The 15,874-nt window shown below is 32.7% G+C and overlaps 1 protein-coding gene across 13 annotated transcripts in view; it reads left to right on the top strand.

Moving 5' to 3' along the window:
* Atf7ip (activating transcription factor 7 interacting protein) overlaps window positions 1-15,874 on the top strand; it is a 185,917-nt gene that overhangs the window by 139,829 nt on the left and 30,214 nt on the right. For all 13 annotated transcript variants that reach the window (XM_063238259.1, XM_013153081.3, XM_063238258.1 and 10 more), the window contains 4 exons: window positions 3,290-3,363; window positions 3,929-4,017; window positions 7,102-7,740; window positions 13,182-13,246. In XM_063238259.1, coding sequence (XP_063094329.1) covers window positions 3,290-3,363; window positions 3,929-4,017; window positions 7,102-7,740; window positions 13,182-13,246 — 867 coding nt within the window. The remainder of the gene's footprint in view (window positions 1-3,289; window positions 3,364-3,928; window positions 4,018-7,101; window positions 7,741-13,181; window positions 13,247-15,874) is intronic.

Raw genomic sequence — 15,874 nt, forward strand, 5'->3', positions numbered from 1 at the left:
CCTTTCCAGAGCAGTGGGAGTACAGAATTGTTCCAGTGTTAACTAACTATATATATATTTTTTTTAACATTGTTTCTATTAACTTGTTTTTGGTGCATATGTCTTGTAAATTCAGTGCCAGAATTAAAAGTGATTTATGTTCAAATATAGCGGTAACACAGGATTCTGTATTCTCTGTTTACCTTTATTAGAGAGATACATTTTTGTATGTTTTCATAGTGTTATATAACATTTACTCATTTCTACCTAAAGACCTTCATTTAGCATTTCTGGTAGGACTGGTCCAGTGGTGATGTTTTGTTTCTTTTATGTTTTATTACTTGGGAAAGTGTTAATTTCACCATTTTAAAGACTATGTTGCAAGAATATTTTTGATTGACAGATTTGTTTTTCTCAGAACTATGTATCATTCAGTGCATGATGTGGAATGATTTTCGCTTTAAGAATTTTGCTGGAAAATCTACTTATTATATTATGAGAGTTCTCTTACTTGTTATGAGTCATTTTTCTTATACTGCTCTCAAGATTATTTAACTCTGACTGATATCTTGATTGTAATTGGTATAGGTGTTGTAGGTTAATCATAGAGTTCTGTCTCTTGTCACCCTGTATCACTCTGGGATTCCATTGGCAAGGAACCATCACAAAGCATAGTCCCTTGACTGGATGTTCAAAACTGTCAGCCATAGTAACAGAAAACAGATCAGTGTACTTTCAGCTCCAGAATTTGTTTGATTCTTTTTTATACTTTTTAGCTCTTTGTTGATACTTTTTTTCCTTGCTTCATTTTCCTAATTTTACTAAGGTTAATGCTCTCTCTGGCCTCATTGACGATTTGATGAGTCATTTTGAGGTTTTGTTTTTTTGGTCTTTTTGAGACAGGCTCTTGCTATGCAATTCAGGCTGGCCTTGAACTCACTTTCTAGCCCAGGCTGATGTCAAACTCATAATGATCCTCCTGCCTCAGCCTCCTGAGTGCTGAGATTACAGGAGTGAGCAACTTTGCCTGGCCATTTTGAGGTATTTTTGGTCATTTAATCATAGTTCTTTTGTTTCTTTAATATCATTTCTGGAGATTTATTTTACAGTTCTCTGTTTCTTTGTATGTATTGTTACCTTTTGTTGAAATCTGGATTTTTGTAAAAACAGACACTGCCCCCAGAATTCCTGAGCCATGTATGCAGTCAGCTTGAGTACGCAGGTGTGGGCCATGTACACAGTCAGCCTGGGTAGAAATTTTCTGGGACCCTGAAATTATTTTTGGAGATGAATCTTTATGCTTTAATCTTCCCATCTGAAGAAATTTGCTTGATTTTACTCTGGAGCTCCCTCTGCTATCAGTATTCAGTATTGCAGTTGTCTGTGCTATAGCAAGTTGTTAGTGTTGGCGGTCCCCTTAGTACCCTCTAAGTTAATGTAACTTCTCTCATGCTATAGCAAGCTGAAAGGTCTTGGGGCCTCCAAAGTATCAATGTATGCCACAGTCATAGTCTGTATTTTCCAAGCCAGGTGTCTGAGGTGGGTGAGATAAAAACTAGTGCTTTGAGCATGCTGTCAAAAAATTGGATGCAAGTTCTGTTCTTTTCTTTACTTCTTGGTGGATAAGCTTTGATTTTGTTGTTCCATACTGGAAAGTTAATCAGGTGTGATCAGTAAATGAACATACTTTCCTGTTCATTTCATTGTACCTTTTTGATCTTGTTCTTGCCAAAGCTGCTGCAATCTCTAATTTTAGAAGTCTCACAAAGGCAGTCTGGTCCATACATTGTCAAGTCATTGTCTTTATTAAAGGAGTGTCTACAGCTTTCTATTCTATTATATTGCAGATCTCACCATGCCAAAAAATTTAAAGTCACTTATCAAATGACTCTGTTCCATATTCTAAAGCAGTTGTTTTATTCTCTATGCTTTTTCTCCCTGTTTTTGTTTCTTATGATTTAGATCTAGATTGTCCCCTAAAAAGCTCATGTATTCAGACATTGGGCTTTTGGAATGTGATTGGATCATGGGGGTGCTATAGCTGATTTGTGTTTAGTTTAGGAGAGGAGGACTGGCTGGAAGAGGCAGGTTAGTAAGGGGTTTGACTTGGAAGGGTTTATCCCCCACAGTGGCTGCTCCCTTTGCTCACTACTTCCTGACAGCATTTCCTTGACGGTGCTTATCTGCCCTGCCCACTGCCTTGTAGCCTACAGACCCTGGATTTAAATCCGTGAGCCAAAATAAACATCCTTGTGAGTGTTGTATCAGCAGTGGGAAGAGACATCATAAAAGTGTTTTCTTTTATTTTAATTATTTTGAATATAAAACTACTAAGAAATCTTCTCAAAGGGGGCTTGAGATTTAGCTCAGCGGCATAAGCACCTGCCTTGCAAGCAGGCGGTTGTGAATTCGATTCCTGGTACCGATAAAAAGTTAAAAAAACAAAACAAAAACAAAAAGAAATCTTCTCAAAGTTAGAGTCTTACCCCAAAACTTTTCATTTTTTTCCATTGGCACTACAAATTATTTTATGCTTTTAGTGTTTGTTATACAGATGTTTCTTGACAGATTTTTAAATAGCTTTACATAGTAGTTTATCTTAATAGTATTTTGTCCGTTCTATACATGTACATATCTAATACAACACTGTACTAAGTGAAATATATTTGTTATTGAGGAGAGTAGTTAGTGGCATCTGCTTCGTATAATGCTAGTGCTTATCACTCTGGCTTATCATGTGTTATTTTTATACTCAGTCTTGAGTGGACTTATTTTACTAGTGAAAAAAGTCTAAATGATAATTAATAAGTAGATATAAGAATTCCATTTTAGTATTCCTCTGTTGGGGGGAAAAGCTGAAATAAGTTGTCATTGCGACTTAGAATTATGGCATCTCTATGCAATTATTGAAGTCATGTAATGGGTAGAATTTTTAAAAACAAAATCTTAAAAATAACTTGACTTTTGATTTCCAGTGTTTATTATTAAATTTTTGATGCTATTATGTTTGCTTTCTATGTCAGCATGTGAGCTATTTTCACATTTTTGTTTCATATGTTTATAAGAATACTGAATTATAGTAATTATTATATTCATCTTTCAAATGATAAACAGTTGTCTTTAACACTAAATAATTCAGATACAACTGGTAAGTGGCAGTGACAGGGTTTCAAATTCTTAGCTAGTAATATTTTCTGTGATATAGTAGAATAGATTACATACTACAAAATTATTTGTAGCTCTGTTGTTTGTTTTTGTTTTTGTAGTCCGCATATTGTCTTATTTTTATTTGGGTATTTCTTCCTCCTAGAATCCACCAAACCCACCTGTATCACCCGAAAAATCTGCCACTGATATCACCAGCAATAACAATGTGGCCTACAGGTAAGAATTACAGTCTGTTTTTCTGGTTTTTAGATAATAGGTTCTGCTTGTCTTTATTTGGCAGAAAAATCTTGTTTATCTATATCAATATAGAGAAAAATCTTGTTTATCTCTGTTGATACAGAGATACCTGTTACACTGGCTTGAGAATATGTCCTTTTTTTTTCTTTATTACATTGTTAGTCTGTAGCTATTACTTCTGCCAATTTATTATTAAGACTTTCATTATTGTGTAGTTCTTTAACCTTATATCATGAGTACTTTTCTCAACTGAAAAATGCATTTTTCAGGTACAAAAAGACTACTGTTTGTGTATATTACAACCTTTGTTAGGTCTTCAGCTTAAATATAAATAATGTTAGAGTGCAAAAGGCCATAGACCCCAGTACTTAGAAATTTGCATGCCATCTGTGCTTTGTTGTGTTTGCTTGCAGTTTCAGGTTGTGAAACCCATATCTAGCCACCCCTTCTCTACTATAGGCCAGTGCTTTTTCTGTATGTCAGTAATTTCCCCTAAAATGGCATATCCATTGATTATTTGTTTGTATATATGTATATTTCATAGAAATGCAAGCACAGTAAGACAGATGTTGGAGTCCAAAAGAAATGTAGGTGAGAGTGCACCGCCATCTTTTCAATCTCCTGTGAACACAGGTAACATTTTTAACAGAAAGAAATTTTTCTTTGGTATTAAAGACTGTTTTTCTTACATTCTTTCGAGGTTGTGGAAGTGAACTAGAAAACTGGGCACATTGTTCTAACTATAAAATATTACTAAAATTTGGGCTCACAAGTATATATTAGAATATAGATATTGAAATTCCTGATTGTTTTCTCAAGCTTTCTGATCCCCAGATCCTTTTACAGTATTAAAAATTAAGAGCTGTAATGTGCTTTTGTTGATGAGTTATGCCAATTTAAGTTCAAAAATAAATAGGAAATTCCTTTTTTTTTTAGTGAAAAACAGCTGTATTTTTCAGGATTAAAAATACCAGTGAAATACAGGCTTTCATGTTGTTATAAATCTCTGTTTTGCTTAAGATGTTAGGACACTTAAACATAGCTAGAGATTTAAATCTGTCTATACCCTCAATGTGTTGCTTTAGGGGGGAGAGAGGGTTTTGCTATATAGGTCAGACTGACCTCAGAATTACGATTCTTTTGCTTCACCTTCCCAAGTGCTGAGATTATAGCTGTTACTCCAAAGTTTGTGTCATTATATTTGGCTGAAGTATATGAACAAAATCCAGCCACATACAAATATGTAAGTAGAAAATGGCTAATCTTTTTGAGTAACTGTGGTTATTCTTTGTTTTTTGACACAAGGTTTTGCCATATAGTTCAGGCTTGTTTGAACTCACTATGTAGCCCACTATGTAGCTGGCCTTGAATTTGTGGTAATCCTACTGCCTCAGCCATCCAAGTACTGGGATTATAGGCATGCGCCACCACTCCCAGCCTGTATATTCTTCTTTGATACAGTCAAAATCAGTAGTTTAAAATTAGTGCAAAGTAAAATCTGAAACCACATTAATGGACTTTTCTTACTGTTTTTTCTAGGTTATTATTGTAAGTAAAAATGGTCATTCATGAAAAAGGCTGCTAATTTAAGTTACACAAGCACTTTTCCTTTGTCAGTTATCCTGTTTTGGCATGCAATTGTGTTTTATTTTATATCACCTATTTCTGTTATACTACCAATTCACAGAGCATTAAGAATGCCTACTCAAGTATTGAGATGTAATAAAACTAATGATTTTTACTGTTTCATTATGGATATTTTTAATTGAAATAGATTTTGTTTTTTAACTAAAAGTGTAAGAGAATAATGAAGAATGTGGTGACAGTATGGTAGCATTACACTACCTTGTTTTTTGTATATTCTTTAACCATCACTTTATCTTTAGAATTTCAGTTACCTATGGTAGTCAAATGTTACGTGAAAAAATCCAAGAATAATTCATAAATTTTATTATGAAAACAATTCTTTGTTTATTATCTTTTTTTTTAAAAGCCAGTCAAATTTAGCAGTGGAGGGGGTGGTATACCCACTTTAGTGACACTAATGTTAATAAGTTCTAATAACCCACTGCCATCAGACCAGCCTGTTTATTATCTTTTGCTGGTTTATAAATTTACCTGTATCGTAGATAGTCATTCCCTGCATAATAGCATTTCAGTCAGTAATGAATTATATGTAAGATACTTACTTGATGAAGATTATAATGAAGCTAAAAAATCTTATCACTTAGTAAAGTTGTAGCCATTGTAACATAATTCAACACGTTACTTACGAGTTTTATGTTGAGTTGATGTAAACAATCTTTAGCACTGTCAGTTTATGAAAGTATAGTGTATAAACTTGTATATAATATGTAATACTGAATAATAAACAACTTATTAATTTATATATTTACTATAACTTTTATTGCTATTTAAAGTGTAGTCCTTATTTTAAAAGTTTTCTATAAAATAACTTGCTGTGTTATGCCAGCAGTATCCTTGTAAATCTTATACCTACTCTATGTCTTGATCGTGTCACATTGAGTAACTTATTTACATCATCTAGGTTTGTATAAGTGCATTTTGTGATTGCACCATAGTGAAATTGCTTAACTACACATTGCCTAGAGCAACCTTGTTAAGCAACACTGAATATATAGCAAAGGCTACAGTGTTTGTAGAGTCCTATACTGTTGATGGTCTTAGGCCTACACTTAGAATCTTGGAAAGTATCTACTACAGCTCAAGAAGGACTGTAGAAGTAGGGTATCAGCAGTTCTCCTCACTGTTGCTTTTGCTTCATCAGTGCAAATTCCCATACAGTGAAAATAGTTTTGCTATTGCAGACTCTCGAAGAGACTCAGGAAACTCTTTTGAGTCTCAGGAAACCACAGGTCTAGTATACCCTTGATTTTGAAAAAAGTATTCATGAGTGAAGAACAAACTTAATTACACAGGTCAAACTTATATCAATGAGAATAACCAAGGAATAGAATCAAAATTATTGTAAATCAAAAGTACTACAAATAGCATTTTTATTTTCTCTTTGATGTATAGTCTCTCATTTTTTAAATCCATCTGTAGTTTTCACTGTTATTTTCTATATCATCTAGTTTTAAGAGGGTCAGTAGTGAGATCCCCAACTTGTTCTTTTCATAGAGAATTCAGTAGAACTCAATCTGTATACACAAATTTCACATGATTTTAGTAATAAACTATGATGTTTAAGTTTATGTGCCATTCATTAATGGCCAAGACTCTTTTCTTTCTTTCTTCTTTGTGCCGGAGATCAAACTCGCAGCCTTGCACTTGCCAGGCAGGCACTGATGCTGCTGAGCTAAATCCCCTGCCAAGACTCTAGAAAGAGTTCCTGTTTATTTGTTGCTCCTATTATAAGCCACTCACAATATTTTTAATGTTTCAAAAATATCTGCACATTTTTGTTTGGTGAGTTTTTAGTGTTACTTGTTCCAATTTGCTATTCTGAAGTGCTTATAGTAATTTTCAAAGAGTGTCTGATACTGAGATCGCAGTCCTCCATATTGAATCATGTGCCATATTCATAGTATACAGATGTACACACGAAAATGTTTCTAAAAATCTAATTGTAAGAATTATCAGAATTTAAACCTGGGGAAATTCTCATTATGTAAGATTTTACTAGATGTAACAATGAATTTGCATAGGTCCTAGCTTATGGTGGCTGTTTAAGACTTATTTTTTTCTTCTTTACAGTGTCTTCAACCAGTCTCGTCACTCCTCCAGCAATTGTTACTAGCCAACCTAAATTGCAGAATCCAGCAACTTCAGGTTCTCAGACAGCAACATCAGTTCTTCCTGCACCCAATACAGCTACAGTAGTTGCAACTACTCAGGTGCCTACTGGAAATCCTCAACCTACAATTTCTCTACAACCTTTACCAGTGATTTTGCATGTTCCTGTTGCAGTATCCTCCCAGCCTCAGCTCCTACAGAGCCATCCAGGGACTTTAGTAACTAATCAGCCATCTGGCAGTGTTGAGTTTATTTCTGTGCAAAGCCCACCTACAGTGAGTGGTCTTACCAAAAATTCGGTATCCTTGCCATCCTTGCCAAATCCCTCTAAACCAAACAACGTTCCTTCTGTGCCCAGTCCTAGTATTCAAAGGAACTCTCCTGCCAGTGCTGCACCATTAGGAACAACACTTGCTGTACAAGCTGTTCCGACAGCACACTCTATTGTGCAAGCCACAAGGACTTCCTTACCTACAGTGGGCCCATCAGGACTCTATAGTCCATCAAATAATCGAGGTCCTATACAGATGAAAATTCCAATTTCTGCTTTTAGTACTTCATCTTCTTTGGAACAAAGCAGCACTACCACTCCAAGAATTGGTAAGTCATTGTATTAGTTTAGTAATAGAAATAGAAGTATGTTGATGACTTTTAGATGATTCAGCTTTTTTTTTTTTTTTTTTTTAAACTGGCTAGTGTTATGGAAAGAACAGGGTAAATAGAATTTCCTTGGCATTAATTTAAGAAATTTTGTAGATACCTAGGAGAAGTGATGTTTTTCAACTAAAGTTTGAAAGAGGTGGTTTTTTAAAAATTGAGATATATTTGTACATTTGTTATGGAATACATTATGGTAATCTGATACGTGTATGCAGTGTACAATAATAAAATCAGAGGAATAAGCACTTTTATCTCTTCAAAGGTTAATTTTTTTTAAATTTTATTTTTATTTTTGTTTTACTGGGAATTGAACCCAGGACCTTCATAGTGATAGCTACATTCCAAGTCCAATTTGTTTGTTTGTTTTATGTGATTTTAAGAGACAGTGTCTCACTAAGTTGCCCAAGCTTGCAATCATCCTGCCTCAGTGTTCCAGACTCTTGGGATTATACACATGTGCTCTCGCACATAACTTACAGGTTAATCATATTTATGAACTGAGAATTTTAGACTTTTCTTTTCTTTTTTTTGGTCTTTTTCCTTTTTATCGGTACCGGGAATTGAACTCACGACTGCCTGCTTACAAGGCAGGCGCTTATGCTGCTGAGCTAAATCCCCAGCCCCCATGAGAATTTTAGACTTTTCTAGTCATTTTGAAATATATCATAAATTGTTTTAACCAGTAGTTAGTTATTCTTCCGTGCTATGTAAAATCAGAATTTCTCCTGTCTAATCTGTTTGGTGCCCCTTACAGAGTTATGTCTCTCCTCCCTTCTCTCTTCCCAGTCTGAAAGGGAGGTTATTTTGGGTGATTATTTGCATGTTATCTTTTAGTTTGTCTCTTAAATTTTGTAAGTTTTTAGTTTAGGCTTTAGAGCAGCAAAATTGCATTATACATTTGCTAGGGATATCCAAGTAAAATAAGTACATTTTAAGTCTCTGATTGAGATATTATATATGCTTACAACAGAACAATAAATAAACTGCCCTGTCTTTCCTACCCAATAAAGGAAGTCTGTTGTGCATTCTTTGCTCCTATCTTCTAAATTTGAGCAATTTAAAAATAGATTTTTCTGCCTCTGATTTACTATATAATACCTGATTTCCTAGTGTTTTCTGTTTTTTCTCTGTAAAATGTATGAATGTTTGTGTTTTACTTAGAAGTAATGAAAAAAAGAGCTTGATTATATCTATATTTAAAATTGCCAAGTCTTATGTCTTTATTTTCCTAAAAAGTACATATTTTGTATGCATTCTTGGACTTACTATTTTTTTTTTCATTTCTGACTTCACATTTATCCCTACTACTTTCAGAAAACCAAAGAAGAATGGGTAGTATCATGTATATAATGAAATTCCTACAGTATTTTTCTTACTGATGTATGTAGTAAGTGACCATGGAATACAAAAAGCATTTTAACATACAAAATAAAAATTATCTTTCTTCTTCTTGTTGTTGTTCTTGTTATTGTTCTCCTCTTCTTCCTCCTCTTTCTCCTCTTCCTCCTTCTCCTTTTCTTTCTCCTCCTTTTCTTCTCCCCCCATCATCCCCCTCCCCCTCCTCCCCTCCTGTAGGAACAGAACCCAGAGGGCATGCATGCTAGGCAAGAAAATTACTTTTCAAGTAAACATAGCATTCCTTATTATTTGTTGTGTAATAATTAGTGTGTTTACTCTATGTTCTCTCATATAAGATAGTGATAGCATTTCACAAAATTGTCAAGAAACTAAATGAAAAGTGATCAAATTAATTATTAGGCTAAAGCTCAATATCACCTTCATACAATGAACATGTGGGATAAGAGTAAACTGACATTTTATATGAAAATGAAACTACTCTATTTAATAGCGCTTGTAATTTAAATGTTTGCATAGTGCAGCAATAGTGTTCGTATTGGCTAATTTCATAGTATTTCTTAGTCACTGTTTCATGTTTGCAGCACAAAAAGATTTCTATGTTTAACTGAGATCAATAGACAAGATTTTGGGGGAGGGCATTCTTCCATTTTTCTCCAATTTTTCTTTTTAGTGTTTTTTAATACGTTAAATGATTTATAATGGGAATTGCTTTAATTTGATTTTGGAATTTGTCCTTTCTGTGAAGTTTTGAAGTAAAGTTCACAGTGTTTTTAATTCCTGATCTCCTATTAAGATATACTCCAAAATACAGTATTTTCCTAAGAGACCAGGACCCAAAAAGAAAGAAACTTCAGGAAAATATTTTCTTTACTATTATATATACCTGTCCTTTAACCACTTCTACAAATATCAGATTAATAATTTCATCTGAATATTCTCTGAAAATTTTTATGAATATTTAAGAGCATCAAAAGCGTATCTTCCGAAATTATTTAGTTGGTGTACTCTGTTAGTAATGTGTCATTCTCTTGCCAATCTATTTAATGTATTAGATTAGTAGTTTTCTTAGTGATTAATCTCTGGAGCATTCTAATTTTGAGATACTTTTTTATCTTAACATATATATTTAATACATTCATAAATACATTAGATTGCAGATCTTTATTTCAAGATCCATTTAACTTACAGCTAAAAGTGAATTGTTATATAGTAAATACATTTAAATGACAATTTTGTATGTTTTTATAATGTTAGACTGAATCTTACAAGAATAATCACTGATTATTCGTAATTTTATGAGTGCCATAAGTGATATTAAAATAGATGCTTCATTTACTCTTTCAAAAGTCCAAAGTAACACTCAATGGCAGATTTTTAGTGAATAGGGAAGTTGAAGCTAAACTCTGTATCCCTATTGTGATAAATTAATTAGATTATATAATTTAAAATTTCCAACTCTAATACTTAGGAGTTATTTACTTAAATAGTTATATGTCTCTATAGTTTTATCTTTATTTACTTAAACTATATGCTGTATTATTACATATACTTATATATATGTTATTATAGTTCATTCTATTAGAGAATCTTAAGTCAGTATTTTCTGTTTATAGTGAAGTAAATGTCCTCTTGGGGCTGTTTTGGAAATTCAGGGTTCAAATGTTAGAGACTTTATTCATTCATGAAATACTGAGTTGCCTGTATTGTTGTAAGGTTTTGCAGACACACAGAAAAGTATAGAGTAGTCCCTATTTTGCAAGAAATTGGGAATGTGTCCATTGAGTAAGTAATTGTGTGATGAATATTAAGATGTTCTGTTTCTTTGAGAAGATATGAGAGGACATGGGAGGTCTAGAAAAGTATGAAATAATGAACAAAAGCTGAGGGAAAGGAGGTTAATGATTTTTTGAGGAGAAAGGAATGTGACATTTATGAATAGTGGCTGCAGTGTAGAAAATGGTTTGGAAGGGATAAGAATGTAATTAGGAAGGTTGCAGCAAAATAAGTAAGTGGTGGTATAAAAGTTTTAAGTTATTCAAGAGATAGAATTGGCAATACTTGCTAATTTATTGACAAAAGATTAAATGGTGAGAGAAAGGCTAAAGATTCTTACGTTTCTTTCTTTTTTGTGGGAAGCTTACCAGGAGTCAAACTCAGGACTTCACTTGTCAGGCAGGTGCTGCGCCACTGAGCTAAATCCCTGGCCCCACTTTAAGTCTTACGTGCTAGTACCACTTACTAAGGTAGACTTGAAGAAAGTGCTGATTTGGGGGCAAGTTATATAGAATTCATTTGTAACTCAGATTTCATTAAACGTCTTGTTTCAATAGCATGCAAAAACAAGAATTTAAGCAAAACCCCTTCAGCTTTAATTTCTTTTGAGTTTCTTCTGTGACAGAGTTCATTGAAGATTTTGCCTTCCATTTTTGTTTATACAACAGTTATACAGACCTACTGAGGTCTGTACTCATCCTGTAAAATATTCTTATGAGTATGGTAAAAATGTGGTATTCATAAAGAGTGACTGTTGTTACATGAACTAATATCTTTGAAGGATAATGAGATAGAGATATACCCCAAATAATAGAAGAATTTTGAGTTAGTTTATTTCACACCTTGACCAATATTGCTGATTCATTGACTGATAAATTGATGTTTTCACTTAAGTCATCCTAAGCAGATATTGTATTAGAAGAACAGGAAAAAAATGTAGTGAAACCATAAAATGTTACATTTAACCAAAGAAAGGATCTATAATGGGGGTATAATAATTAAAAATCTAAAATAAATATTGCTATAGTTCTATAATTGTTTGCCCTGAGACAAATCAGAATCATGTTAGGTAGCAGAACTTTAGTTTTTGAAAATGTGTATGTGTGATATTTTAGTAAGCAGCCTCAGTTTTGAGGAATTTTTGTATGAGACTATTACAACAGAAAATAAAAATGAAGCTCTTTTATCAGCTTCTCATGTAAAGTTGCCTTTTACTTTTGTTTGAAAATCACAGTGTCAAATCTATATGAATATTTTTTTAACATTACATTTACAAAAAAATTCAATGTTTTGTTAATATTACTAGGATATTTTAGAGATAACACTCCAGCTTGTAGGATCACTAACTCGGAACTTGTAATTTTGTGTTAAATAGTCTTCAGGAACTTCAAAGTCTCATTTGTACTAAATGAGATAATTTTAAGATTTAAAAAAAAAATCAATATGTTCTTCCTAGGAAAGAATTTAAATGATTCAGAAAATTGTTAAGGGCTTTCTGTTTACTTCTTTTCCCTAGATTACCTATTTTAATAGGTGGATGCTTACCCTATTTGGTTTTTAAAATGTAGAAATATATATATATATATATATATAATATGAAAAGACAATTTTATCTTTGTTTAAACAAAAATGGTTTCCTCTGTATGTGTTCCACAGATTTACAAATGAAAAGAAGGCCTCATTTTGGCCAAGAAAATTTTACTAGAAAAAAGGATAGAGTGCTTCAGCTGAACTCTTCCATAATTAGTTCTACTACCAAAGAGTTTCCCCCATATCCCTTTAGAAAATGTTTCATTTTTTTTTTATGCTGTTGTGGAGTAACACTTTTGTCTCCCAAACTCAATATAAATTAGTTAAAATGAGTAAAGAAAAAATAATCTGCAATTGAATTCCTGAAAAGTGGGAAATTTTTTTCAAAAGGGATACTGTACTATGAAAGATTATATTTTGTTTAGCTATTTTCTTTGTGTTAGAGCATGAAAATTATTTCTATTTTAAATTATTTTCCCAGAGTGTTCCTTATGATAGAATTTAAATTGCTTGGGTCAATGAGTAGATGAAGGTTTTTCTTCTGTATTATAAATTTGCCTTTCTGAAAGATGCTGAAACATCTTTCTATGAGAGAATCCATTTATGTATATTGACAAAAATAGTTGGAAGAAATTACCCAAATTATTGTATGTACAGCAGCCTAACCTTTTACATAATGTAGATGGTTTTTTAAAATGGCTTTTTTTTTTCCTTCTCAGAAAACCAGACAAACAAACCAATAGATGCTTCTGTTAATAAGAAAGCAGCTGATAGCACAGCACAGGTAATGAATTTCCCTTTTACTTCAAAGTAAAATTCTGATTAAGCCCAAAGAATAATAAATTTTCATCAGTATTCTCTGCTACAGTGAAAATACTGTTTTTTTATCAACTGTCCAAATATTTTCTCACAGCTTCTCTTTAATGCTTGACAAGAATTGAGTTTCTTTGCCTAGTATTTCTCTGAAATAATATCAGTTGATTATATTACCAACTGGTTGGATTTATTTGACAATTTATTTGTTTTTATATACTATAAAAATTCAGTCTCTGTCACATGAACTTTTTCCAGGCCCTTTGTTTTGAGAGCATCTATGTGGCCTACCCCCATGTTGTTCATTCCTCTTTGGCACCCCTCCCATACCATCATCATGTTCATTTCCTCAAAGGTAGACTTTTGTAGAACTACCTCTGTGATAGTTTTATCTTTAGTGCTTAACCAGTATTGTTAAGCTTTGATTGAATCTTAACCTCCTAATAATAGTTACTGCTTTCTTATATTAATAGTGTTCCTTCTAATTCTTCTGTATTGCCTTAGATGTATTAGATTTACATTGAGGTTATTAATATTTTCTTTCTTTCCTTTGTTTCAAGAAACTCAGATATTATTTTTAGCCTGGAGTATGTCAGGCACAAGTAAATGACATTTAAAAATATGGTCAGAATAATTATGACTTTTTCGTACTTTTGGACCAAAGCTAGATATACGTACTGAGTTTATAGATCAATAAAAGGTTTTAAAATATTTTATATTACAGATTTCAGCAGGCTTTGTGTATAATATGAAAAATGAGAGTTGTGTAAAATTGTGTGAGGTATATTTCTAGAAGACACAAGGTATAGAAAAAGGTTTTTTTTTTTTGTTTTTGTTTTTGTTTTTTTAAATATGGAGATTCTTGCACAAACTGGCCTTGAAGTTTTGGGTTCAAATGACTGCCGCAGCCTGTTGAATAACTGGGACTATAGGCACATACCAATATACTCAGCAAATTCTTTATGCACTTGCGTTTTGTGTTGTTCTGGTGATGCAAATGAGCATTCTAAGTGATTTTAAAATGACATCTACAGAAAGTCTAACTTTACAAAGTCAACTTGAAATTAAACAAGAAATTTATAAATGTCTTTATTTCCTTCCTGATATTTATATTCTTTCCTGTTATTTTTTGTTTTGTTCTGTTTTGCTTTTGACAGGCTAGGTAACATTTTCATCACCTGAAAATGAACATTATATTAGCTGTAGTTTAGCATTTTATAAATAGTAGTGATACTTATAGAGTGGTACTCTCTATAGAGACATGTAACTATTTAAATTTAATTGAAAAAAATCACTGGTTAAAGTAAACCTATTTTAACTTTAAAAGTGACATTTTACTAGTGTCTAGTGATTACATTATTGGACAAATGTAGCTGTAATAAACTATAGCCATTAATATGTACTATACTATGGATACTAGTATACATATGATATATACTAGTATAGTATAATATATACTAAATGTATAGTAAAAATACACTGTTGACTAAAAGCTTGATATACTTTTAATTGAAGAAAAATTTAAAAATATAAAAGAATAATAAAAAATCTAGTAATACCTAACAGTTTATTCTAGAAAATCTAAAACATTGTGTATTGCTCTCTACTTCACAGCTTTTAGAATCTAAAATATTTTGCTTTTATTGTACTGATTATCGTAAACACAGATAAGTACTTTAGCAAAGCAACTAACTTTTTAAATGTGAAGCTTTGTCTGAAATAGTTTCAGCTTTGAATGCATGAAAGATATGAGTAATAAAATATGAAATTGATTACATAATAAGCTATTAAGAAAAGTGTATATGTGCTTCCTGTTACAGAGTCATTGTTGCTGGCTGGATTTTTTGGGATACAAATACAGTTTATATATTTGTTGCATATACCTTCATTAATGTAAGGCTATTGGATTTTTGAAAAGGTATTCTTTTAGGGGACAGGGTTTCACTATGCAGTTCAGGCTGACCTTAAACTTAACTTTATGGCCCAAGCTGGCCTTGAACTCATGGCAACCTCCCTAGTGCTGGGATTACAAGCATACACAGCCACACCTGGCCAGATGTTTTAATTGTTGTTAGTTTCTTACCTTATGTACCACTTAGCTGATAGACTTAGCCATGTGAAACAGGTAGCTTTTAATTCTTGAGCTGTCACTTTCTAAATAACCTTAGGCTAACTCCATTTTTCTTTGCCAAATCTACTTGTACTTTATAACATTCTAGGACTGTCATAGACTGGAAGAAATCTAAATGACTATGAAATTATTGGTGCTGAGGTATTATCTAATTAGCAAATGAATATAATGGTCCCTGGGTACTTGTAGAGTACCAAATAAATTGTTAGGGCTAGAAAGGGTAGCTAGTCCCAAGCCAACTAACTGTCAAGTGCTAAACAGCCAGTGCCAGTACAGAATTTTGTTACCAGAATGCATCAAGCACCACATTCAGAGAGTTTCAAAGCAGACCAGTACTGACATTATTGAATACATACAATTATCCATCCCCTGGCGTCTGTGGGGGATGGTTTCAGGATGCCCACAGATACTAAAATTCATAAATGCTCAAGTTCCTTATGCAAAGTGGCATAATATATCTTTATGTTA

This window comes from Cavia porcellus, unplaced genomic scaffold (assembly GCF_034190915.1).
Source record: "Cavia porcellus strain 051 isolate PalLab524CR breed Dunkin Hartley unplaced genomic scaffold, mCavPor4.1 scaffold_27, whole genome shotgun sequence".
NCBI lineage: Eukaryota > Metazoa > Chordata > Mammalia > Rodentia > Caviidae > Cavia > Cavia porcellus.